Source organism: Haliaeetus albicilla, chromosome 26 (genome assembly GCF_947461875.1).
Source record: "Haliaeetus albicilla chromosome 26, bHalAlb1.1, whole genome shotgun sequence".
Taxonomy (NCBI): domain Eukaryota; kingdom Metazoa; phylum Chordata; class Aves; order Accipitriformes; family Accipitridae; genus Haliaeetus; species Haliaeetus albicilla.
Genome location: NC_091508.1, coordinates 20,976,968 through 21,001,996, shown reverse-complemented (window position 1 = coordinate 21,001,996; position 25,029 = coordinate 20,976,968). Strand labels below are relative to the sequence as shown.

The following is a 25,029-nucleotide window of genomic DNA, read 5'->3' as shown; positions in this document are numbered from 1 at the left end:
GCTTTCCCACCGGTCCCCATGCCTGGGACCCTCCTGGGGCTGGGGCTGGGCTGGGGCATTGCCCCCAGCCGGGAGCAGGGTTCCAGCCCTCTGTGCCCCTTGCTAGCACTTGGTGGGCATGAGGAGGCAAACATCATGTCCTGGCCCGTGCAGCATGTGGAAACCATTAACAACCTGACATGAAAATAATGTGTTTCTGTTTACAGTGTTTGAGTAAGAGGATGAAAACAGAGTGCCCGGTCGGGTTGGGAGGGTCTCGTCTTAGGACGCAGCTCGCAGCATGTTGGTCCATATGGTTGGCTGCTGCAGAGGTGCGAGCGAGGCAGCGGGGAGCAGGGATGGAGGGGGAGAAGGCACATGGCCCGAGGAGCAAGCTGGTGCGAAGATGGTAGGGTCTGGCACCAGGGGGTCCCGCAGAGCCGTTACCCCAGCTGAGGGCTGGAGCGGTGGGTTTGCCGCTGCTCCTGAGGACCTGCTGGTGTGGGCTGAGCCCCGTGGTGTTGAGGCAGGGCTGGGGCACGTGGTGAGTGTCCTGCATGGGTACCAGTGTCCAAGTGTCCCCTGGTTTTGAGAAGGGGGTGAGAGCGCTTTGGAGAGCTGCAGTTGCTGCAGAGTTGGAGAGCTACGGTCCCCCCCCTCCAGTAATTACCCAGCAATTTCTTCTGCACATGAGGTTTTACATACAAGAAAAATAAACAGATGTTGCTGAAGTCAGAGTCCCATTCATCATCCGAAAAGAACAAGTCAAACTATATGAGAAAGTCCTTCAACTCAAGCCAAGACAATCACAGCCCGGTCCAGCTTGCGGAGCGAGTGCCGGGTTGTACAGGCGCATCCTGGGAGCGGGGCGAGCGCCAGCCCCGCGCAGGCATCCTCCCTCATCCATCACTCGTCGGTGCTTGACCAGCACTGCCGAGAACAGCCGGACTGGGTACAACATGGGCTGCAGCAGGGACCCCAGTGAGGAAAGAGGGACCCCAGTGAGGAACGAGGGACCCCAGCTCCGGCCACCCTCCCTGCAGGCTCCGTAGCTGTGTGAGCATGGCTGGACTCACCCCAACACCGTGCTTGGCAAGTGGGTGGACAGTCGCCCCTGGCACATCTCCCTTAGTGTGGTTGCTGCTCAGAGCATGGGCACCCCAAGGCTGTGGGGATGGTGCTGCTCCTGCTGCTGCTCTGTGACCCAGGAGGAGGAGGAGGTAGGGGTGCCGGGAGGTTTTGGGGCCAGGGAAAGGAGCAAAGAGCCCAAATGCTCTGAGCAAATGAAACGACTGATGGAGGCAGTGCCTGCAGGGGAAGACGGGGTCGCGGGGAGCAGTGTGGGGCAGGAGTGATGGATGTCTGTGAGCCCGACAGAGGCAGGGTCCCCTTCTGAGCTGCTCCCTGGAGGATGTGGCCAAGCAGTGACAGCAAGCCAGGGCTAGTGGGACATCAGCGCTTTCCTTCGCACACCGCCTTGACATCCACGTTCCCGCTGCCGTTTCCCCATCCCTCATTCCCCTTAGCTTCCACCAACTTGCTGCATTTTTTCTTAATTCAACAGTAAACTCTTCAGGGCCAGTGGTGTCTCCTTCCCAGCACGTGGAGGGGCTCAGCAGCCCGGGGCAGCGCCCGAGTGGCAGTGCCAGTTCTGCTCTTTCTCCTACTGCTTGCAGCAAGGGATGCTGTGGGTGCCCCACGCTGCGATGCCAGGCGTGTTGTCCACGGGTCGAGCGGCCGTTGCACGCGGGGCCGGCAGGCAGGCAAGCAGAATTTCTGACCTGCGGCACAGGGGGCTTCTCTCTCTTGTAGGCAATGGGATCACGCTGGAGGGGGCTGTGCCCTCGGAGCAGGACAGCCAGCCGAAGCCGGCCAAGAGGGCCCGCACATCCTTCACTGCCGAGCAGCTGCAGGTAGCGGGGCTGGGCCGGGGGGGGCTGGAGGGGCTGCGGCTCCCCGGCCTCATCCTGACCCCCTCTCTCCTCTCCCCACCCCAGGTTATGCAGGCACAGTTTGCTCAGGACAACAACCCCGACGCACAAACACTTCAGAAGCTGGCGGACATGACGGGGCTGAGTCGGAGAGTCATTCAGGTGAGGGGCGGCCAGGGGTGGGCAGGGTGCAGGCACCATCGGCCGAGCAGCCCCAAGCAGGGACGAGGAAGGGGGCAGAGGGGGTGCACCAAAAGCCTGGTGCTAGACAGGGCTCACATCCCTGTAGCCCCTCGCTCCCGCGCATCGACCCTCGGACTAGCGGCATCCAGCAGCTCCGTGTTGCCTCACCGGCATGTCAGCTTCATCAGCTCCGGTAGCGATGCCAGCACTGTCTTTCCTCTGTCTCACTCATGGGTTTTCTGTTTGGTTTTCCCTCTTATGATGCAATGAAAAACAACCCATACAGCCCCAGCCAGTCCCAATAAAGCTGCCGTTAGCACACAGTCCCAGAGCTCAGTGCTCTGCCCTGACAGCAGGCACGGGCAGCGCGGGCGCTTCCCCAGCAGTCGGCAGCCGTCCCCGCTGTGAGCAGGCAAAGTTGGTTCACTTCAGGAAGCGCTGGGATCGAGAAGTTTAAAGAAAAAGGGGTTTTTCAGCCCCAGGGGATGTGGTGGCAGGGAAGTCCCCATGCTTGTGCTGTGCGGGAGGGGAGGGAGAGCGGTGCCGTAGGGATTGAGAAATGCCCCCTCTGCAACTCCCAGCTCGCTGTCTCTGTAGACAGCCCAGCTTTTCCCCTTGGTGACATTTATACTCTTCACTTTAATGTTCTGCTGACATACTTTCTGCATACAATAAAAACATGAGTGATTAAAATAAATTTGGAGCTTTCATCCAGGATTGTTTTGCCAATGACACATTTAAATTTCGTGTGTGAAAATCTGGCTCGAGCCTCAGTTATTGAGATTCTTCATTTAGCTAAAGATCAAGCAGTCTGCACACTGAGCTATTTTTTATGTGGATATTTTTTAAAGGCACTTTGAACAGGAAACAATTTGTCAAATGCTACGACTGTTTCCTTCTCTGTGGTCCAGCGTGCTCGGCCTGAGAGCTGATCTTTGCTTAGCCTTGGAGAAGATTTTTCCTCCCAGCTATCTTTCGAAAATTAAAGCATAAGAAAGAAATCACCACATTAGCATAAAAAAACCCCCTTCCACGCATGTTTTAACTCTAGGATGTAATCCCCTAACTATTCCTTTAATTAAAAGCAGTGAGATATGGTCAGAAGGCTCATACCTGCTGCTCATATGGACTAGGGCTGTATCCCACCACAGTACCCTCCTTTCTCAGCTTTAATGTTCTGCTGATGTGGTTCTTGAATATGATAAACCACAAGTGATTAAAACAATATTGTTTTCATCGTCCCTAAAGTCACATCTCCTAGTCTAAGCTTTTACTCAGTTTGTCTCCCCTTGTCTCTTGCCTTGCAACGCTCATGCATTTCCCAGCTGATCTCAGCTGTGTTTTTAGGCCAGGCTAGCTGGGGTTGAAGGTTAAAATCTAAATAAGACATTGAAAGGTGCTCCTGTTGTTTACAGTGGAAGCCATGCAGGGACAAAGCTTTGCATATGCAGGGATGGATGAACCCAGCCAAAGCTCGGGTACAGGGGGTGTTTCTGCCTGGCTGCTCCCCCGGCCGGTACCGTGCTGTTACCAAAGCCCTTCGAGCCCCTTTCACAGCCCTTCGAGCTCAGGTAGCAGCTTGCTGTTAAAATTATTTTAGTGTGGGAGGGAATAATGTGATTCTTAATGTGAGTTTCTGCATCACCTGGTCAGGGTGTTTCACTCAGCGACTCCTGCGACAAGCTTGAAAGTTTTAATTACCCTAATAAAGAACGGCTTTGGTTTCAACTAAGACAAATCAATAGTACAGATGCCACTTCAGGCACCCTAATGTCTGTACTGTCTTGAGACAAAACTCTTGCTCTAGTGAGTGTAAAACAAAGCTATGGAAGCTGGTGGAATGCTGGTGAGGTATTTCAGCATGCAGATTTCTAAATTTGATTGCTTTTTTTTAAAAAACTTGGAAGAGACACCCATCATAGGGTCTTGGTGAACGACCATGCTTCAAATCAATTGTCTCTCCATTGACACAGGGTTTGCTGCTTTTGTTTCAGGTTTGGTTTCAAAACTGCAGAGCCCGTCATAAAAAACACACCCCCCAGCACACGGTGCCGCCCTCGGGAGCCCCCCCGTCCCGCATCCCTTCCTCGCTCTCTGATGACATTCACTACTCGCCCTTCAGCAGCCCGGAGCGGGCCCGGATGGTGACGCTGCACGGATACATAGAAAGTAAGTGCCGGGTCGCGGGGCTCCGGCAGCGGGGTGCTCGGGAACGGCAGGGCAGTGGGGTGCTCCCCGGGAGCAGGGGGTAGCACCACGGCACAGAGCGCTGTCAAAAACGCTCTTGTACTATGGGTGCACAGCTGGTGCCCATGCTTCTCCTCCTCCTCGTGGTCTGATGAACTTTGTCTTTGGGATTTTCTGAAGGCCCGTTTACGAGGAAGCCCCAGATGAGAGAAGGAGGGGAGAGGGAGCTGCTGCAGCCTCTTTCCCTCCATACCTCATCCCCAGGAAAGTCACTGCCTGGGTTTTACCAGACTGGTTCTTGGCCCTCCTTGTGTTTTCTTTGTCATGGAGAAGAGGCGAGAATGTGCTCTGTTGAGCTCGGTGGTCAAGTGGTCTCCTTCCTGCTCAGAAGATCAGAGTTGCTTTCTCTAACAGTTGCCACGTGCCGATGAATCATTTGCGAGTGGCGGGCAGCTTTGGTCACGCCTGGACGGAGGTTTTGGCTCCGTGACTCTTGCGAGGCTTCTCCCCTCCCTCGCCCACACAGGCTGTAGTAAAATGTGGCTCCTGCTGTGCCTCTGCCTGATCCACCGGGCACCACTTCTTCCACGCGTGTCCCGAGCTGCTCCCTGGTGGAAGCCTGACCGTGCTGGTTGGAGGGCGTGTGTTGTTTGTAGTAACAGAGGCTGAAGCCTCTTCTCATCCACAGGTCAGGTACAGTGTGGACAAGTGCACTGTAGACTTCCCTACACTGCTCCACCAGTGCACCTCAAAGCAGACATGGAAGGACCACTATCTAATAGGGGTGAGAAGGTAATTGTAGTCCCTGTTTCAGGCTTTGGGGCCAAACTTCAACTGTAGCAAAGATTTTTGTGTAACATCATTGCCACTGCCGTCTCTTGTCAGCATCACTGCTTCTCCATGATCTCTGGCAGCTGCCGCCCACTCATGTGTCTTTTCTTAATTTTGGTGGCCCTAGATTGATGTACCAACTGTTGGTCAAAACGGCATCACTTTTGTTCTTCACTAAATACCCCTCGTTGTTGTGATGTGCTGGGATGCTGTGCCTGCATTCACTGAAGGCTTTTGACACCCTCCTGCCTGAACTCCTCTCTCTCTGGTTTCTCCCCTTCCCGTGTGCAATGAGCTCCGTTCTCCTGCTCCGTTCCTCAGCTGCCTGCACACGTTGTCGGTGTGAACAGCAACTGGCTGTTAACAACAGAGCAGGGGGGACCTTTCGCATGGGCTAACTTTCTGGTTTTCTATGAGTTAATAAGAAAGATTCATTTCTTGGGGATTCCAGTATTGCTTAAAAAAATAGCAACTGGCTGTTACAATATCTGAAGCAGGAATGTTGTTTCACAATGTCTGGCCAGGAAACAATATTGCATGTTGATATTTTTCTGTTCAGCCCTTAAAGTATCTGTCTGTTCTAACACACAGCTTACTTAGGGGCAAGACTTCTGAAATGTGCTTAGGCTCATAAGATTTTATTTAGGATCCCAATTTAAGTGACTTCATTTTGAGGAAACACTGAGCCTTTGGCAACTCTTACTGGTTTTAGATTTTGTCTTTACTGTTAGAAGTTCTCAGCATCTCTTCAAATCTCTCCCTATTCAGTGCAGCAACGATAGCTTATTGAGCTCTGTTTTGATAAGCACAAGCAGGGGCACAGCAAAGTTACTTTTTCAGTCTAAATGCTACCATTTTGTCATGCACAGCAAGCTGGAGAGTTTTCAGAAAATATTACACAGTCCTGGTGCCGTTGTTCAGGGAAATTTCACTGCAGCAAGTAGCTCCTGTGATTTAGGTGCAATTCCTGGCTCGCAGCTGTTGCAGAACTGGGTTCTCAGGACACAGAGCTGCCCCCCAACCAGCTCCTTTGCCAAACAATCACTTGCATGTTGAATTCCTGAAACCTGAAGCAGCCTCTTTTTCCACATCCAAAATTTTTTAAGAGCAGTGATAGCTGAGATCCTGGGAAAACACATGTAAACGCTAAGTCTCTGTTTCCCTCTGCGCATGGGGCACCCCCCCCCACTCCTCTCGGGGTACCCAGCGCAGCGGCTGTGGGAGAGCCGAGTTGTGACCAGCTCAGCGGCTGCTCCCCCTGACTGACAGCAAGGACAGATGCTGTATTTGCAGAGCAACGAGGTATAGTGGTTTGAGGGAAGCCTGTGCTGGTTAGCAAGTGAGGTGGATGGAGTAAGGACTGCTGGTAATGGTCTTCATCTTTCTTGGTAGCTGCCGTATCACAGAAGAAATAAATTAGATACTGGTTTCAGTGTGTTGCCCAGTATGATATGGTTTCGCAGCTAAAGGCGTGCCCGGAGGTGCACCTCTCTCAGGCTGTGTGCTGCCATAGTCCTGTCACCTCCCGCCTGGGCTCCTTGGCTGCCGCACGTGCCTTCCCCGACCGGCTCCGTTCCGCGGGCAGGGCTGGCGGCTCCCAGGCAGACAGCGGTTCCAGAGAGGGTTTTTCCATTGGGAAGTGGCTGCCAAAGCGGGGCACATGTCTGTTCTGTTGGTCCCTGAAAACACATTTCCATTGCGAGGGCTGTCTGTCTCTGAAAGCAGCTAACGCTCGATTCCCGTTTTTCCCACTAGGTCATCCTCTTTCAGTACTGACTGCGCGAACTCTTCCTCATCTGCCCATGGCGCTACCAGCACCACTGCCCCTCAGCCGCTGAAACACAGCGTCCAGCCCAAGGCAACTGTTATCAGTCATGCAGGAGAAACTCAGATCCAGCATTCTCAGTTATTTCCATTGACCAGCACCTAACATCCACTATTATTTCTCCAGCGACACTCTGTGTATGTGTGTGTTGAGTGCAGAGTTACATTTTTCACTTGTTTCTTGTGGACTTGTAGAATGACCGTGAGTCTCTCCAAGGCAATGCCAGACACAGTCAAAATTAGTGACTCTACTGTGCTTGCAAATCTTGCTCCCAAACCCATGGGAATATGAACAAACCAGAACATGCTGAGTCTCAGGGGGGGTCGATGATCACCCCTGAACATAAAGGAAGGAGGAATTTACGTGGTTTGGCCTGATTCTCTTTTTGCACCAGTGAAGCACTGTCGGTTCCCGGACATCCCTCCTTATTTCCACTTGCATGTGTGAAATCTGAAATGGGCTTTTTGGCTCAGCAACTCGATATATACACAGACCTTCCTGAGCCAAACTCACGGGTAGCTGAGACTCCACTAAGTGGAAAACATGATGCCAGCTGGAAATAGGCAGTTTTTCTTCCTCCTCAAAGTGCTTTAGAATCACTTGTCCTTTGATCACTCTAAGGTAAGTAAATCTTAGTGTTTTTCCCCCCGTTTTATAGGAGGGGAAACCAAGATGTCCTAAACTGAGTGAGAGGAACCGTGGGGGTTGGTGGCAGAGCCAGGTTTAGCACCCTGAAGTTTTGATTGCTGACTTGTTCTTAGAACACCGAATATCTCTCTCCTCTCACAGCCATCTGCCAAATCTTTTTCTTTTTTTAATTTTTTTTTATTTTTTACTCTTGTTCTTTATTAACAAGCTACTTTATTTCCTTGGAGTCATATTGGATCACAAATGGGTGATTTCAGAGTGTACCTACACAAAACTCTCAGACGCTCCATACTCTGGGACTGGGAAATCCTCAATGGAAGCTGGCCGTAAAGGTGTAGAAATGTTCTGCCCTGGTGTGGACCCAAGTTCAGTCAGTGGAAAGAGTGGGGTAGAAACCGGAGACCAGTTAAAAAGGCGAAAACCTCAGTGAGGCCAGTAGGAGCAGTCGCTAGCTGAGTGAGTGGACAGCAAGGTGCTGGCATATTCCTTTACCTGGCAGCAGTGCTCTGATTCCCTCTGCCCTCCTGTTGTTCTCCCTTGCTGCAGCACGGCTGTTGCTCCTGCCAAGTCCTCGGACGACGGCACAGCCCAGGAGGACTGCTGCCGGCGGGGCAGGCACCGCAGGGCTCAGTGCAACAGCAGAGGAAGTGCTCGGCAGTCTGGCCCCAAATCAGGAAAAAAACTCCGAAATGATCCTCCATTGACGGTAATAACAAAAAGTAAACAAGTAGCCTTTGCCAGCCCTTCTCAGTTTGCACCAAGCCAAGAGCAGGTCTGTAATGAAACCTCTCTCCATGCAAGCACATGGGTCTGTCTTGCTGCTAAGTGTCTGCGAGGCCGCGTTTCCAAGAATGTGAAAGCCTACTATGAGCCACAGTTAGTGCATAACACGACTGAACTGTGCCTGAGGAACAGAAGACAGGAATCCATCCGTTACATAACTTGTTTTTAATTCGAACTGTAGATACATGTGTTTTTCTCTCTGGGAGATCCTGGATCAATCTCCAGCATCGGCCGGGTGGGCAGCCATCCTACTGGTTTGGCCAGCCCATATTGCACACGAGGCAAGCCTTCTCCTGACTGTGCCCCCAAGCTCCGTGTGACACCGACGGCCGGACACGCGGCTCCAGCTAACCGTGAGGCACGCTCGCCGCTCTGACCGCATGGGGAATGGTGTAGGGAGATGTGGATGTCTGCTGAGGTGGCCACCAAGATCTCTTGGCTTGAGAAGTAACTGAGTACAAGCATGCATTGATACTTGTTGGAACAAATATACACACACACACACCCCCCTCTGTGTGTGTGTGTATATATATTTAAAAAAATACAGAGCGAGAGAGAGTGTGATGGTAATACCTTGGACAGTTAGGCCAGTATTCTGTCTAACTGCAGCCAGCAGCTAGCAGCTCTATCCCCAATTTAAAAAAACATTTGAAAGGAGAGAGGAAATTAAGTCTGCAAAGTATTATTGTCACCTCCTGATGTGCAAATAACCACTTCCAGTGTTTAGCCAGTGACAAGGCACTCCCGCACACCTGACCTGACTGGAACCACTGCTGCAGAGGTGTCCCCTTAGGGAGGGGACAGTCATCGGTTGCACCCGTTGGAGTAACTTTTGTCCTTGTCCGTAGCAATGAGTGAAGGATGGGCATTCCCTTCGTTGGCTGTCGGTGGAGTGTTTGTAATCGCGAGGTTGAGGTGGATCGCTGTGTCCGCATGCAACAGCCTTAAGACGCTGATGGTGGTTGGCAGGGTTGCCGGGGCCCAACTTTCTCCTCCATTTGTGCTTGCGCATCCTAATGATCGTTTAGTTGTGCCACAAACGAATGGGTAGTTATTTCATTTAAGACTGAAGGAGAGACTTCAGGCTGTAACTTGACCTGACATCCGACAGTACTTGAGATTTCCACAACCGTTTTGTTGAGGGAGAAAATGGTTTGATGCATTTATCTTCTGTCTTGGTGGTGCAATGAAAGGGAAACTATTAAATATGTATCTGCTAAATATCAGCTTAGTTACTGATCAGAAAAAACCCACTTGTGAAATGTACTGTATATCAACGTTTTTGTAACTGATACCACTGACAGGACTGGAGTGCAAAGCAGAGGGTCAAGGGAGCATAGGTGCTGCTCTCCGGTGGAAGTGGACTCACCACTACCCGTGGGGCCAACTGCCCCCCACAGACTGTGCTCCGGGGCACTTTCCTCCGTAAGTAGCCAGGAGCAGCTTTGCTAATTCAGAAATCAGGCTCTGTTTATATTAAGCCCAAATTGTTTGCAAAAACTGGAAGCAATTCAGCTTGTGCAGTTTTAGAGCTAATTATGTGTATGGAAAATACTCAACTGTACCAAGAATGTAAGAAATCCTCTAATTTATTCAATACATTGTTTCACAACATATTTCACACTGACTGTTGCCACTGAACCAAACCTTATCTCAGGTCATTTGCATTCATCTCCTGTCTGTAGATTAAAAAAAAAATAAAATTAAAATCATTCTCATTTTCTTAGTTTATTCAGTAATTGCCAAATGGGTTCTGGTGCAGCAATGCAGACTCCGTGTACTAAACTTTTCCAGTTGCTATTTACAAAACCTTTTGCAGACAAAATCCCATGAAGATAGCCAGTGAAAGGCTTTTCACTCAAGTTTAATAAGGTAACTAAATATGCCTAGGGTCTGAAAGTGGAATGGTTTACAGTTTTATTACCAATTTTTTTTTTTTTTTGGCTCGTGCTGGTTAACCCCGATGTCCAAGCTAAAGGTGCTTACACAACTTATTAGTTGGGACGGGGGAGTAGGAACCAGTCCTGCACTACTATCAGTGATTATCTGTAGGATGCCAACTATAGACACATCAGTTTTATTTCATCCACCAATCATTTTGTTGTAGCATGTTGCAATTCTGCATGTCTTGGCTACAATGGTTAAAAAAATTTCTCTGAATGAGTGGACAGTCAAGACTAATATTTATTTTAAAAAAGTAAAACTAAATTGTAAGCACTTTTTTGTAAAACCAATGTCTGTTTTGTTACATACTTTTAATGTTGTGCTTTGTAAATGTCTTATTTGTGTAATAAATAAAGTTAATGCAAGTAGAAGTGCTGGCACTTACATCCAGAAAATGATGTAATTCCATTTTATTTTATTTTTAAATACTTTCTGGCTTACTAATCAAGCAGCAACCCACCCAGTTTTCCTCTTTTATTATTTTGTTAAACTCTGGCTTCAGGAGAGTTCAACAAACGTTCGTAGTAAATGGATATAATTTCCTAGTTAGCAAACCAGTCATTAAAGAATACCTCTGGTGTACATTATTACAATGATCAATCAATATCAAAGTACTGAGCAAAAAGAGAGGAAAGGAATTCACCAGGACAGCTAACTAAAATCTGGGAAAATAATGTTGATTAAGATGGATTTGAATGACTTCAGCACTGAATCTGAGGCACTCTTTTTAGCAAATTGTTTTCAGGCTTAATAACGTTTATATATACTACACTACACACCTCTCAGGAATATTATTGTGAGTACAGTCTGCTTTTTTGCCATGGCTTTTTCTCAGCATGACTGATTAAATGATTATTTCCATTTTTGTTTGTGCTGACAAAGATGACAAAAAGATTATATTCCTGTAGAGGGAAAGGGTGAGACAAATCCATGAGGATAAATTAGATTTATTGTGAATCAGATTACCTGCTTTGGGATATTATCGTCTAGCAAAAACTGTTTTCATGGTTTCGGTTTATGTTCAATTGTTTCATCCCAAGCTTTCCGGCAGGTCCGAATGATCCATTCATGCTCATCATCATCTAAAAGGGAAATAAATAAAGAGAACGCCAAATATCACCATGTCAGATCTGCTCTTTGCATCACTAGGGTCCAGCTCAAACAAGCTATTTTTCCTTTGAGAAAAAAATCCATTTTTAGCCATTGGCATCTCTTAGAACACATTTTTTTGTTTCTTTAAAAGATTGTGTGCTGTTGTGTTGGAATTTGTCAAGGCAGGAGGTACTGGATCTATGGCAATGACTGATTATTGGTCTGTTTGATAAGGTTAGCTTGGGCAGAGCTATGCGATTTACATGTATAGATTTTATTTTTTTTACTTTTTGGCAGGAGATATGTTGAAACTATCAGAAATGAAGATACACATTTTTTAAATACTGTGTGTTGCTTGTTGGTTTATGAAAAGTGAACGTAAAGAAAAATCTATAGTCAAAACCTAGGTTCTTGTCTTCCAGGTTTTCTTTCAATGCTGTTTTTGAAATGTACATTATGACAGGTATCGATAAGCTGATAGTGGCTGATAGATGTATTTTAGACCATTGTCTGTGTCCCTTGTTAGTATTCATGTCTGTCATATTTATTCTCAGAGCATAATGATAGTGTGGAAAGAAAAAAAATCAAAGACAATGTAGGAAAAAACAACTGTCCAGCAAAGTTTGAATAGAAATTTTGTGTATGATTACAAAAAAATAACTTGGCAAATGTTAAGTTGTGGCTTCTTAATTCCAGGGATTTAAACAGTCTTGTCTCCAAAAACTGTTCTGTAGCTTTTTCTTTTGTGTTTGTGTAGGGGAAAAGAGATATGCATAGTAGACCGGGAAAACCAAACTTCAAAAAGCCTTGAAAAAAATCAAAGTGTTACTTAAAACAATACCTGTATTTATTTTTATATAAATGAAATGTATTAGAGCTGCTTCTTGTGTTTATCGCTGTCTTAACAAATTCACATTAGCTGCTTGCGATGTGTGTTTCTAACCTGCATCCATCTAAATTTTGAGGGGTTTGTAGCAGCCCTTATTACCTGAAAGAATAGACGATTGCGATGATGGAGCCAAGGGGGCTGTAATCCTGGTACTGTGGCCATCGCTTGGCATAGCGCATAGTCCCATTTATTTATACAGCTGCCCTGCACAGCTGAGCACCCTGCTTAGGTGGGTCAAAGTAGACAGAGAAAGAAGCATGTCGCTTGTAAGGAGTCACATTTTCATGGAGATCTTTTGACTGCGGAGATGTACCTTTAAGTTAGCATTTGAAATGCAAAAGGTAGGAAGGTCCTGGGAATGAAGTTGCGCTAATCTAAGAAGTGAAAGTTCACAGGAGGGTATGTGACAAATAAGATCTGGTGCACAAGTCTTCAAGCTTGGGAGTTAATCTTATTGATTGCAGTGGGTTTTGAATCAAGTCAGCTTTGTCTTTCCTTTTTTTCTATCCTTTTTTTTTTCATGCTGCCCTCCCCTTTTTCTCATTCTTGGACGAGTGAGTCGAGTGCACACCTTCACTTCTCATAAGATGCTGCTCACACGCAGCTCTGCTGGCATCCTGATAAAAGCAGGCTTAAGGAAAGTATGTGCCAAGGCATTTGTCCCTTGTCTGAACCGCAGCACTCATCTGCCACCCTTCACAACTGGTAGTCAGAAAGGCGGGTGACTCACAGGAGGTTTTCCCTAAGAGCCTGCTCTCCAGTTTGCTCTTTGCATACAGTGAGTGGTTTCCAGACAAAGTGCTTGCTTGTGCCTACTGACCCTCTTCTCATTTCCCACTCAAGGGTGCTGGCTTGCAAAAGCTCGGTTTTGGTGGTGAGCGCCCACCTTTAAGCAGCACCCCAGTGACGGTGAATGGGTTGGAGAACACGCTTGTGCTGCCATTGTTGCAACAGCTCAGCCGGTAGGCTTGCTTTAATGACTGAAAAATGGTTACCATTTGGATAAAATAGTTAAGTTCAGCTTTTTCTGTGTTTCACTGACATGATCTCTTTTTTATTCCCTATGGCTATGAATCAATAACAAAATACCCTGTTAATGGCATACTTCTTATTCGGGTATAAACTAGGAGAAGATAAATGCTGAAAAATATGCTAAAAGGGAAATTAAAAAGATGAGCACTGAATGTTGCTTAAAGACCATGCAATCCTTTCAGAGGCAGAGATTCCACTGAAGGCTGCAGCAGGAATGCAAATGTGGTCCTTAAGCTTTCTTAAAAACAACATCAAAGCCATAATCAATGTGCTGGCTTTTGTTCTATGCACTAGGTGTTCCAGCACAGTAACGACGTGATCACGTGAGCCTCGGCTATAACAGATATTGTCCAGCCTGGGTAGCTCTGTCATTTTAGCTGGAATCGAAAAAAATAGTTTATCTGAGCTTATAATAATTGCACGAAAATGAAACTTTGTCCACTTCTGCCATGGTGAAGGAATAAACAAAACTTACACATGCTATACATTGGCAGTATCTAGCTCGTATTTGGGTACAGATACACGTGGCTCACCTGAGTACTAGAAATAATCAGTCTGCCTTCCTAGTGAGAAATCTACAGCACTCACTTAGCTGAGCATCAAGGGTATAAATAAGCACTAAGAAAGGCAGATGCTAACTTGGCTTCATATAACAGGTTTCCAACATATCCTTGGTTTGCCTAGGTTGTTTCCTTCTGCACTCTGAGTTTTCATGGTCTCCTAGGAAAGCACACAAGGCAGGTTGCTCTAAGGATTTTAGCCTCCCCAGACCCATCCCAAAATGTCTTGGTTCATGCAAATTAAATACATGTTCATAAGCACTGCTTAACTTGCATATAGTTAATCAGCTGTAAAAACTGAATGAGCTATATGAATTTCAGCTTTTATATGAAAAGAAAAAATAGATGTAATGACTCAATATTCCAAAAAATATCCTAAAGCAAATCCCTAGAACTGTCATCCAACCCAGCATGCCGTACTACTGGTCCTTGGTCTTGGTAAGGGGAAATGAAAGAACTGATCCAGCATAGCAAGAAGAACCACAAACCCAGAGATGAGAATGGCTCCAGGGCTAGCTATGTGAGAAGAGGCAGGGAAATATTAGAATGTAAAGAGTTAAGCTATGGTAAAACATACTTTTGCTACACTAAAGAAGACTGGTTGATAATTACTGTAGTTTTAGGGCTATTTGAATCAGTGCAGCTGCAACCTCTTCAGTAGTAACCCCTGAAACAAGACAAACTGGGTTTATTGTACTGAACAAGTCTTAAAGCTCCTCCCTGATTGTTAGTAATTGGCAGCAATGGACTTAACAGCCTCTTGACTACCCTTTTTACACTCTACCTGACTGTGCAGCTAACAATTTAAATCACAGATGCCAATCCTTCTTTGTGGCAGCTGCTTGTTAACTACACGTTCCTCTTTTTCTGTCACTGGCTGCTTCCATAACCCTGCAACACCAGGGTTAGATTGGAGAATCACATTTCATCAATATTTAAAATGGAATTAAACCTTGAAGTTTGATTAATGCTACCAGATAGTGAGTTGTAATTACTATTTTGCAAATTGCAATTGTTTGAATATGTTAATATGATTGTCTAAGCACATCTTCACCTTCAGAAGTAATTTTCCCCTTAAAAAAGATTTGAAAAAAATACAAACTCTTTAATCAGTGGTAAATTATCACCCTGTGCACAATTAGGTAGTATGGGGTTCTTCATGTTGTGTGCTGAATTTTGTGTCAGCACATTTATCTTTAAAAGTTTATCCATTTTTTTTTAGATTTCCCTCAGTAGAATAAACATTCATAGAACAGACTTTGCTGAAACAGGACTAACCATGTTGATATTTGAAGGTAAAGAAAAAAAGGTTTGTCTGAAAATTTTATTGCAATCTGGTGTATCCCTGTTCAGTTAGTAAATGTTAACAAGTTATTTCTTCCAAAGTTAGTGAAAGATAATGATTATTTTCATGACATATCACTGAAATGAAGAGAGAGATAGCAAGAGATCTTAATGGATGAGCTGTTAGAATATATGTAAGTATTGACTGATTCTTTTGAATTATTTTCATGTGTCTCAATCAAAAATAAGATCAGTTTTCTAGCACCCACAAAATATATTTTGAATATTGTGGGTCAGATCCTCAGCCAGCCCAAAGTGGGATAGCTTCTCTTTTATTTTTGTAATTAATTCAGGCTGTTTTCATTAAGCAGGCAGAGACACACGGAGCCAGCCCCGGTAGCCACCTGCACAACTGAACCCCAGAAACAGCATCTGCCCACAGTAGATGATTAACCGGGGTGCAAGTCCTACTGATCTACTGTTGGACACTGCCTACACAGTCAACAGGTCAGTTTGGATAGAGTCTTTTTAGGCAAATAAGACCCAGCTAAATCTGTTGGTCGTACTGTGTTCCTGTAAGTAGCCTATTTCAAAATTAGTTGTTCTCAACAAATATTGCTTTGCAAGTTTCTTCCGTGTTTTGGGTGGCTTTAGGGGAAGCTCCAAACGCCAGCAAAGTTCAAACAGGTGTCTGTCAAAGATGCTGTTAGGTGTATTCACAGTGAGCTCAAACTGCAGCCCACTTAAATCAGTGGATTTCTGCTCAGCGTCTCTGCAAAATGAAATCACTTGTCTAATTTTCAATGTTCAGTCTAAAAGTAGTGGCAGAAGAGACTTCCCCAACTACACACTCCAGATTTATCTCTCTACTGGGATTAGAAACAGCTGAAAATTCAGGGTGGGCTTGCTTCAGGGTGCTTTCAAGGGATGACTTGAAAATACGCTGTAATTTAGGTGCATTTAATCTTCCTATATTAAATGCATATTGCAAAGTTTAGAATTATTTGCTTCTAGATATCACATTTCTCTGTTGCTTACAGAAATCTCAGCTGTGAGAGACTTCTTAGCACATGCTTAGGTGTTTGGCATGATGCAGAGCGGAGACTGTCAGCAAACAGCAGGATTGTCATGTAGGCTTCCGCATTTGCCCTCTTAACAAATACTTTCCCAGGAAACTACCCAGAGGTGCGCAGGAAGACATACTGCATTGAAATTAGAATGCTTAGTGGCTTACACAGGGAAAAAATCTACACTGTTCAACTTAAAAACCTTGTCTGACTCTGTGTTAGGTCTTCCTACTGCACTTTAGAGCTGTATGTGTTCCTGGTGTCTTAAAGGCTTTGTCTGCACTGGAGGCCTGATGCACTCCCTGATGCACTCCAGAATTCAGATCCCTGGCTCCTTCCTCTGCCCAAGGGCAAGCTGGGACCGGACGTGAGTGGGCATCGTCCCTTTGTTCACTCATGCCTCTGTTAAAGGCCATGAGAGCAAGGAGGGAAGTGGACGCGAGCTGGTATGTGCCTCCATCAGGACAGAGGCTCACAACTCCAGTGTACCCTGAGGACATAGCCATGTGGTAAGAGCGGCTTTCCAGGACTACAGTTTGTAACAGGGTGTGTTTACAATAGACAATCCTTGAACAAGAGCTGAGCTTCCTCTCAGTTTGCAGAGGGCCAAGCGCACACAGACCATTGTAAACAACAATATCGTTTAATTCTTTCACATGCCTGACTCCTCCCATCACCCGCAGTGCAGTTTATCATGTTCTTCCACTACACAATTACAATCACATGTGATAGCATCTCAGCCATGGACTCTGCCTGGCACACCCCTTTCATTTCCACTGCCCCCTCCGGGTCCCTAGCACCACTTTCCTTACGGCACCTGACCCCACCAACATCAAGGCTGGCAAGAAAATGGAAAATATGTTTTCAATTAACCTTTGCTTCCACCCACAAATTCTCACCCTTCCATTTACTTTTGATTACTGTAATTCCAAAATGGCCCCCAAATGAATTTTCCATCTCTTGTAAAACTTGTTTTCATGTGAATTATATAGTTGAATATAAGTGCCTATAAGACTTGTGTATAACCTATTTAATGGATTCACAATAGGATGGCTAGCACACAAACAAAGTTGTTATTCTTGGCATGCCACTATTTGGAACTGAAACTTTCACAGTTTTCAAAACGGTAAGTATTTTAAGACCAGGAAACCACAAGGAACAATATATCTGCAAAAGCTATAGCTACCGTAATTACCATAGTAACTTACATCATGGTGCATATATTAATATTATAACTATTGGCTATGGTCCTGAATAGAAATCATATTGGTTTGTAATCTATTTTACTGAATGGAGTATATTTTATATTAAAATGCGTAAGCCAAATTTAATCTAAAAATATTTTCTTGGTTACATGGATGAGAAGTCTCCAACTATCTCTGTCACCTGAGCAGACTTTGACACTGAGAAAGACATAACAATTTTGCAATGCTATTCAAAATGTGCCTGATCTTAACACATTTCTATATAAAAAGATGTGAAAAGAGCATATGATGGGTAGGAGAATTGGTCCAACATTTTTTAAAGTGTTTAGAGGAGAGTAAGAATAGACATGAAGCTACTTCTCATAGGAGTCTGGGATCTTCTCTTTAAGTAGACTCAATTTTCTTCTGCCATCTTCACTCCGATACTCATTCAATTTCCTTGCCCACTCAGCAGTCCCCAGTTTGATACTTGCTAACATTCTGCCTTTCCCTCTTCTAAGATTTGGCTCCTCAACTAATTTATGTTAAGTATTGGAGATTATTTAGGTCCAAAGCTCTCACATGAGGACAAAAGCTATTTAACTAAAAAATGGGAAGAGATAGATGAGTGACACTTGGAGATCCAGGTGAAAGAGCTATAATACAATTTCTAACCTTCCCCTTAATGTAATATTTTTCAAATCTTCTGACTATCATAGAAGCAGCAAGTCTGGAAAGCAAGTACCAGAAAGCTAGAATTGTATGAATGCGGGCAAAACGCCCTATGTCCTGGGACTAGACGTAAGAGAAGAAAGTATATGGGAGATGGAGGAAACAAGACCAAAAGGTGAATTTGTATGGACTTGTGTAGAGCCTTGTGGGCAAAGAAAAAAAGCTAAGTGCCATGGCAGAGAAAGAAAATATTTTTTGCAGTGGTATTTTGGAGGAATATGAATCAAAGAGGCCAGAAAGAGGAGTTAGCAGTAAAAAGGACAAGCACTCCAGCTGTTGCAAGAAAAGCAAAGGGCTGCTCACATTTGTATGCTCTACTTGTGTAAACTGAGAGTAGTATCGGTTCTCTGTTTTACAAAACCCTGTTTTCAGAAATAAGTTTGTCAGCCAAAGTAAAGAGAAAAAGATCAATGGATTGCAATAAATGGCATTTAACATAAAAATGAGTAAAATTTACAATTCAGTTAACTTGTTAAATGTTAAAAAATCAGCAAACAATAGACACAATTTGTTTTGTTCAGAGCCCAGAGGTAGAGACCAAATCCTCTAAATTAATTTCTGCAAAAGCTGGGGTTTTTTTCCAAACAGGTCTGGATCCTATTCGTTGTAGAATATACTGATTACCAACTATTTTTAAGAGCTTTACACAAACATTATTTCTTTTGTTGTGTGAAATGCAGAATCAGCCATCTGGCAAATGCCCCAGAGCTAAAATCTTTTACATGACATATAATTCAAAATGATTAAATATACAACAGAAAATAGCTATAGCATTGCACTTAAAATAGCATGAACTTTTACTGCCGATCAAAACTGATTTCTTTAGCTTAACAAGTATCCAAAGAACAATTATTTGAAGAGCTTTTAAGAGTTTCAATATGTAGGAACTAAACCTCATCTAAATTCAGTATCTTAAGTCAAATAAAAAAGAAACAAATGTACAAAAGATTAAATGGTCCTGCGTTATAAGTAGACATTTAAATCTATGGGAAGCTAAATTCATTCGAACAAAAATACTATATTCCCTCTGTATGTGTATTGCTGGGGCTTTCCTCTCCATTGCTAAGGGCATCTGCCAAAACAACTCTTACATTCTTAGGCAATGACTAGGGACTAGCCTGGAATCAGACTGTTCATCCACTCCCTCCATCATCAGAATGGGCAATTTCAAAGAAGAACAGGGAATAAAGCTCTGTGCATGATCCCTAAGTGCAGTCAATCTTTTTTTTTTCTGCACCACGGTCGACTTTAAGTTAAACTTGCTGTCTTTTTTCCAGAAATACTCCAGGCCTGAAAAATTGCCAGGTCCTCATCCCACACCCAGTTCTCCAGTAGTTTATGAGAAAGAGCATGCAAACATCTGCATGTATTTGGGGTACATGAGGGTAGGTACAGAAATAATACCCTGCGTAATTATTGAGTGGTTATGGCTCTGTTTCTCAAGTACATTTTTCAGACAAGTCAAAGTCTACATTTCCCAAAAGGCGCTTGGTGCAAGTCAGATCTGAGTTGTAAGACAAAAAAGTCTAAATGTAGGATATTTGTCTCATGGATTTGCATACTTGGATAAACCCGAAATGGATGAATACATCGCTGCTGACTTTCCAAAAAATTTTGCTTCTAAATTCTTTCAGACCAAGCATGAGAACCTTCATCCCAAGGTAACAATGTGAGGAAACTGTAAGTCTGTGATTACTAAGGCTTAGAATTAAAATGGCTTTGCACCCTTGCCTGTGGAGTTGGGTCAGCCTCACAACCAAGGAACCTCAGACAGACTAACCCCAGACTTTTCTAAACTGTAATAAAATAATGTTCTTGAATCTTGACCTTTTCAGCTCATAATGATTCCTGAAGCAGCAGGCTTTTTCCTGATGCTTTTTACAAGACTTTCAGGCTTGTAGAAATCCTAAGCTGATTGCTGGCTGGTTTGGGATTGCAGCAACACCAAAACCTCTCCTCTTAATAAGACACTTGTCCTGGTTTTCTGGGCCTAATCCTGCTCTTAATAACATGCATGTTAATTCAGTTACCTGACTGAGCTTTTAGTGTAAAGGTGGGCTTCCTGTCTTCCTGCTCTTGATGTTATATGAAGAGATGCATATATTTCAGGTAATATTGACTGCAGTATAGAAAGCTACCCTATGCACCATACACATACTAATTAAATCTCAAGATGGAATATGAAAGTTGTAGCACAAATATTCTCATATTACAAAGAGCAAAAGCACGTTTTATATTATTCAACCCATCCTCGGGAGAACCACAGGAGAAACAGGGCAATTTTCATCAGAAGTATCTTTGCTTTTCATCAAAAGAGAGGTGACCCAGGCAATCTCCTATAATCTTTTCTATCTCAGTATAACAAAATTTCTATTTTTGACTGTATTTTCTCTTTGATAGCTCTGGGCTTCTCCAATATTTGGGGGCCCTAAAACCTGAATGTCACAGCTCTTCTTGTACCTCCCTGCTTTGCATTAAACATAACATCATGTATTTTCTACTTTTCACTGAAAAATTGGGACATCTTCCCATCTTTCTATTGACCAAGCTCTGTTACAAAGGTGCCAGGAGTCCTATTGCTGGAAAAAAAAAAAAAGTAGTGCTCCTAGTGAAACAGGAGTCTAGTCCCAGTATCTATTCAAAATAAACAATGTATCTTCTTACAAATGAGCATTACCATTCTTATTTATGCGTCCAATTTTGTGTACTTCGCAATACTGGAAAAAAGAAAAGATTGAAGCACACATGGAGAATCAAGAGAAATTTGAGCATCCCCGAGGAAACAGAGGTTTAGGGACGGAGTAAGAACTGCAAGATTGTAATGAGAATTTGGAAAACTTTGCTAGATAAAAACATATAACAAAACTGTTGCTGTCATTTTATTCCCTGGGCCTGATTATGTTTTCATGATGGGCCTTTGCACTGCTTTAACAGTAAGAGCTCTCTAAGTAAATGAGTATCAGACCTCCACGCTAGTGAAATGCAAGACTTGCCAAATTTAACAGGACTCTCTACAGTACTCCACATCCACTCGTCTTGACAAAGAAGTGGTGGAAGCAAACTCAGTAGTTTCAAATGGCGTCTATTTTCTTCTCTTCTGGAATGGTACCTGGATGCTGCCAGGTTGGAGGCAAGTCGGTGCCAAGGCCGTATGCTTCCTTGCCCTCTTTCACAAACAGCTGAGAAACAATCAGAAATTGCTTCATAATAGGGCCAGGGTGAAAGGTGAGAACTGGAGTATTCTGAAAGCCTGCTGCCAGACCTGAGGAAGATAGTGTCATTTTGGTAAACCTGTCAAGCTGTTGTAAGAACTTCCTGAATGCTTCCTACCATCTGCTTTTGATGCTTTCAAGACTTGGCTGGAAGCCTGGAGGTTTTCCTGCTCCTTCCTGCCCAACCTATAATGGAGTAATTCTGGATCTGTTCCCTGTCATCCCAGCCTCTTCCTCAGTTTCTTCTGCTTACAGCTGGGGTTTTTTTTAATTTTTTTTTTCTTTACTGCAGTGGCCTTGTGCCCTGAATCATCTCTCCTGGGGCGGTAAGAGTTCCTCTGATGTTGAACAAGTGCCTGGTTTTTCAATTGTGTTCATGTTCTTGAGAGGAAGGGTCTGGCCTACATGACACATTCCTTCTTCACACTCACATCAACAAGTTTAACTTTGTGTACACGGCTCTCAATGGAACAGCCACACAAAGCACATCTCCAACAACTCCGTCAGACTGCACGCTGTGCTGGTCTGGTTAGCGAATATTGATTGATATAATTTGTAGGATTTGAGATAAATGTCATAAAGGACAATGAGTTCAAAGAACAGATTAAAAAACAATAAATTGAATTCCAAGGCGTTCCCTCCTGTACTAATCTGTGTAGGTTCCTGTGTTTTTGGAAAGCATGTTGCTTATCTTCCTCATCAGTAGGCCCACTGCATTCCAGTATTTTGGATCAATGCCATTTGTAATAATCTAGATCAGTTTTTATTCAACGTTTATAAAACAGGCCATGTATCATAGGGTATATTTTATAGCAGATGGTATCTCCAATTCATTTAACCCCCCCCCTCACTTCCCTCCTCCAATATCACAGTGCATGCTTGTAAAAGCTCTTGAAAGTAGGGCTGAGCAGAATTTTTTTCAACAAATAGTAAATTTGCTGAAAAATGGAGTTTCCAAGCAACAAAACTGTTAAACTGTGGCACACTGAAAATGAAATGTTCCGTCTTCTAGAAAAAACAGGTCTTGCAATTTGGACATTTGGGGGGGGAGGGGGAAATGGGGTGGGTGGTTGCTTTCAGAACTCATTTTCACTTAAAAAAAATCTGCACTAAAAAGGTGATAAACACAAAGGTTAAATAGCCAGAACACAAAGTGTTTGTTTCAGGTGAGATCACATTTTTTGAGTTATCCCCAAGTCAACTGTTTGGGGATCTTCTGTGCGTCTTTAATTTGAAAAGTTTCTCTTTTGGCTTGATGAGAACTAATTTTCCCTAAGGCTTATTAATTTGGGGACTTTTCCACAACACCCAGTATTTGCCACACTCTACTCAAAACACAGCTCTCCAAGGTGACAAGAAAGTTTCCTGTTCAGCAAGGTATGTAAACATAGCCCTAAGACTCATTTCAATAAAACAGACTATTCTAACATGTAGAGATAAGCACTTGCTTAAGCACTTTGCTGGTTCACAACACAGGGTTTATTAGCTCTCAGGATCAATGATGTACACCTTACATCCACTCCCTTACTTGAGATCCTTATGGAAGAGACCAAAGATTTTCCTGAGATTAACATACCAAGCAGTAATAAAATATATTTATTCATATCTGCTTGGGAATACTTCACTGTAATTTTGCAAAATATGATTTATACAACTCTGGGGATACATAAGTTGCTGATATAAATAAGTAAGTAAAAAATATTTTAGTTCAATGATAACAGAACCAAATCATGGACTTTTTTTATGTTTTAGCTTTAATCACGCATCCTAGAAGATATGACAAATAAACTCATCTTAGTTTACCTTGCAGAAGAAGTTAATCATACCTGCGTTTCTCAGAAACCTGAGTTTGTAGTCAACAATAACTCTGGTTTCAGGATTATAGAATCCATCACCACAGTCGTAACAACCTTCTGGGATTTTTTTGGGAGGATCCAGATTTGTAAGCTGAGAAGTGCCTGAAGAAAAAAAACCAAACAGTTTACTTTATTTTGCCTTTTTTATTTTTTTGCATTTTTGCCTTTGATCAAGATAACTAACAAATATTACATCTCCATGGCATTTGCTATAAAAACAATGCAGTTACCTTACAATAAATTTTATAAAACCTTTTGCCGATTTTGCAGATGGAGAAAATGAAAATGGAAAAATCCATACACAAAAAGCGGTGATAAAAAGATATCACTTTGATTTCCTCATTCACAGTCCTGTGATTCAGCCCACTAAGCTAACATTACAAATATGACTCCAAACTCCAAAATGGGGCCAGGAGAGTCTTGCTGGCCTCACAGAAAATACGTGTCATCACTAAAATATTCTATGTATAAAGAAGAGTATTTTATGTATTATGTTACATATTTTACTCACTTGTTCCTTATAAATCTTTTCACCTTTTGACTACAGACAAATAATAATATTATAAATGTCTTTAGCAAAAATATAGATTGGACACAAATGTTTATTTTGGTATCTACTAAAACCGCTATGTGGGACAAATGCATTCAAACTTTATTTGATGCCCTGGATGTAAACTAATTGCTTTCACTCAACTTCCCTATATTAAAAGCAAACTGCTAATGCAGTGAAGGTGAAATGTATAAAAGGGTTAATCTGGATATCAAAAGCTGCAGATAACAAAGCCCCGTCCTGCAGGTCATCACTCCAAAAGAGACCATGCTGTGGCTGAAATGCTGCATCCTGCGCTGTGCTGGTGGAAGGTGGTGTCAGCATTCTTCTGGCAGCATCGTATGGTCGGGTCCTGAAATTAGCCAGAGCATTTCTGCTCCATGTTACTCATGTAGCCAAATTAATCTTTCTTAAGCAAAGTTGTTAGTTTAATTCCTTCCAGACTCTTAGGATCGCAAACGCAATTCAGTACCTGGTGGTTTAAGACCAGAACAGATTTCTGTATAAAATCTTCTGTCGTAGCCATCACAGTAATGCCATTTTTTATCTTTGTATTGGAGACCATCTGCAAAAGTGTATTTCCCCTGCAAAACATGTTCAAGCCCAGAGTTAATAAACATGATGGATGGATCGAGTACGAACAAGGCCAGCGCTCCCGCTGCCAAGACGGCGCGTTAGCCGAGCAGAGCGAGCGCACGGTTCAGCTGGGGCTCAAATGGCGTCGGGAACCACCGCCTCTGCGGGATGCCCGGCCACGGGCAGGCCCTCCCTCACACGTTTGGGTGCGAGACGCCACCGAGGGGGGGTAAAAATTGGCTTGGCTCGGAAATCCACTTATTTCACCTCAGAACCCGCCCTGCAGCGTGGCCTCCAGGCGGGCAGCCGAGGCCCCTCGGGGTGAGGCCCCCCCCGCCCGGGGTACCTGCAGGGGCACCCCGCGGTGCCAGACCGCCCGGTATCTGCCGCCGTTGGGGAAGATCAGCTCTCCCTCTCCCTCAAACATCCCGTCCCGCAGCGCTCCCCGGTACTCGGTCCCCGTCGGCAGCGTGTAGGAGCCCTGTCCCTCCATCCTGGAAGAGACGGGGCGGTTGAGGGTGAGGTGGGAGAACCGGCGGGCAGCCCCTCCGCGTCCCCCCGCGCCCCGCCGGGCCCACCTGCCGCGCACGGTGCCCCCGCTGTAACGCCCGCCCGCCGCCTCCATGGCGGCCCGGCTCGACCGGGCCCGACGGCGTCGCCATGGCAACGCCGGCGCTACCGGGG

The 25,029-nt window shown here is 44.5% G+C and overlaps 2 protein-coding genes across 7 annotated transcripts in view; one reads left to right on the top strand and one right to left on the bottom strand.

Annotated features, from left to right (window-relative positions):
* LHX6 (LIM homeobox 6) overlaps positions 1-10,706 on the top strand; it is a 19,289-nt gene extending 8,583 nt beyond the window's left edge. For 2 of the 4 annotated variants that reach the window (XM_069771215.1, XM_069771214.1), the window contains exons 6-10: positions 1,792-1,892; positions 1,977-2,072; positions 4,088-4,262; positions 4,969-5,072; positions 6,867-10,706. In XM_069771215.1, coding sequence (XP_069627316.1) covers positions 1,792-1,892; positions 1,977-2,072; positions 4,088-4,262; positions 4,969-5,072; positions 6,867-6,887 — 497 coding nt within the window. In that variant the 3' untranslated portion in view covers positions 6,888-10,706. The remainder of the gene's footprint in view (positions 1-1,791; positions 1,893-1,976; positions 2,073-4,087; positions 4,263-4,968; positions 5,073-6,866) is intronic. The other 2 variants (XR_011322282.1, XR_011322281.1) reach the window with 2 other exon arrangements.
* Positions 8,518-25,029, bottom strand: MORN5 (MORN repeat containing 5). 3 transcript variants are annotated; one of them, XM_069771219.1, is made up of 6 exons: positions 24,924-25,029; positions 24,692-24,839; positions 24,242-24,353; positions 23,190-23,321; positions 11,278-11,393; positions 8,518-9,380 (listed from the first exon to the last, which is right to left on the bottom strand). In XM_069771219.1, exons 1-5 carry the CDS (start codon positions 24,968-24,970, stop codon positions 11,314-11,316), a joined length of 519 nt encoding a protein of 172 aa, XP_069627320.1. In that variant the 5' UTR covers positions 24,971-25,029; the 3' UTR covers positions 8,518-9,380; positions 11,278-11,313. The 3 variants fall into 3 exon arrangements, with proteins under 3 accessions (XP_069627320.1, XP_069627319.1, XP_069627318.1); XM_069771218.1 differs by lacking the exon at positions 8,518-9,380 and adding an exon at positions 9,941-10,046; XM_069771217.1 differs by lacking the exons at positions 8,518-9,380; positions 11,278-11,393 and adding an exon at positions 19,290-21,413.

What these genes read in the sequence shown, in the direction of transcription:
- MORN5 (XM_069771217.1), bottom strand. Translation starts at nt 24,970, where the DNA reads ATGGAGGCGGCGGGCGGGCGTTACAGCGGGGGCACCGTGCGCGGCAG. An exon ending in ACCGCGGGGTGCCCCTGCAG is followed by an intron (nt 24,354 to 24,691) that starts GTACCCCGGGCG and finishes CATGTTTTGCAG; the next exon opens with GGGAAATACACTTTTGCAGA. An exon ending in TTCTGGTCTTAAACCACCAG is followed by an intron (nt 23,322 to 24,241) that starts GTACTGAATTGC and finishes TTTTTTCTTCAG; the next exon opens with GCACTTCTCAGCTTACAAAT.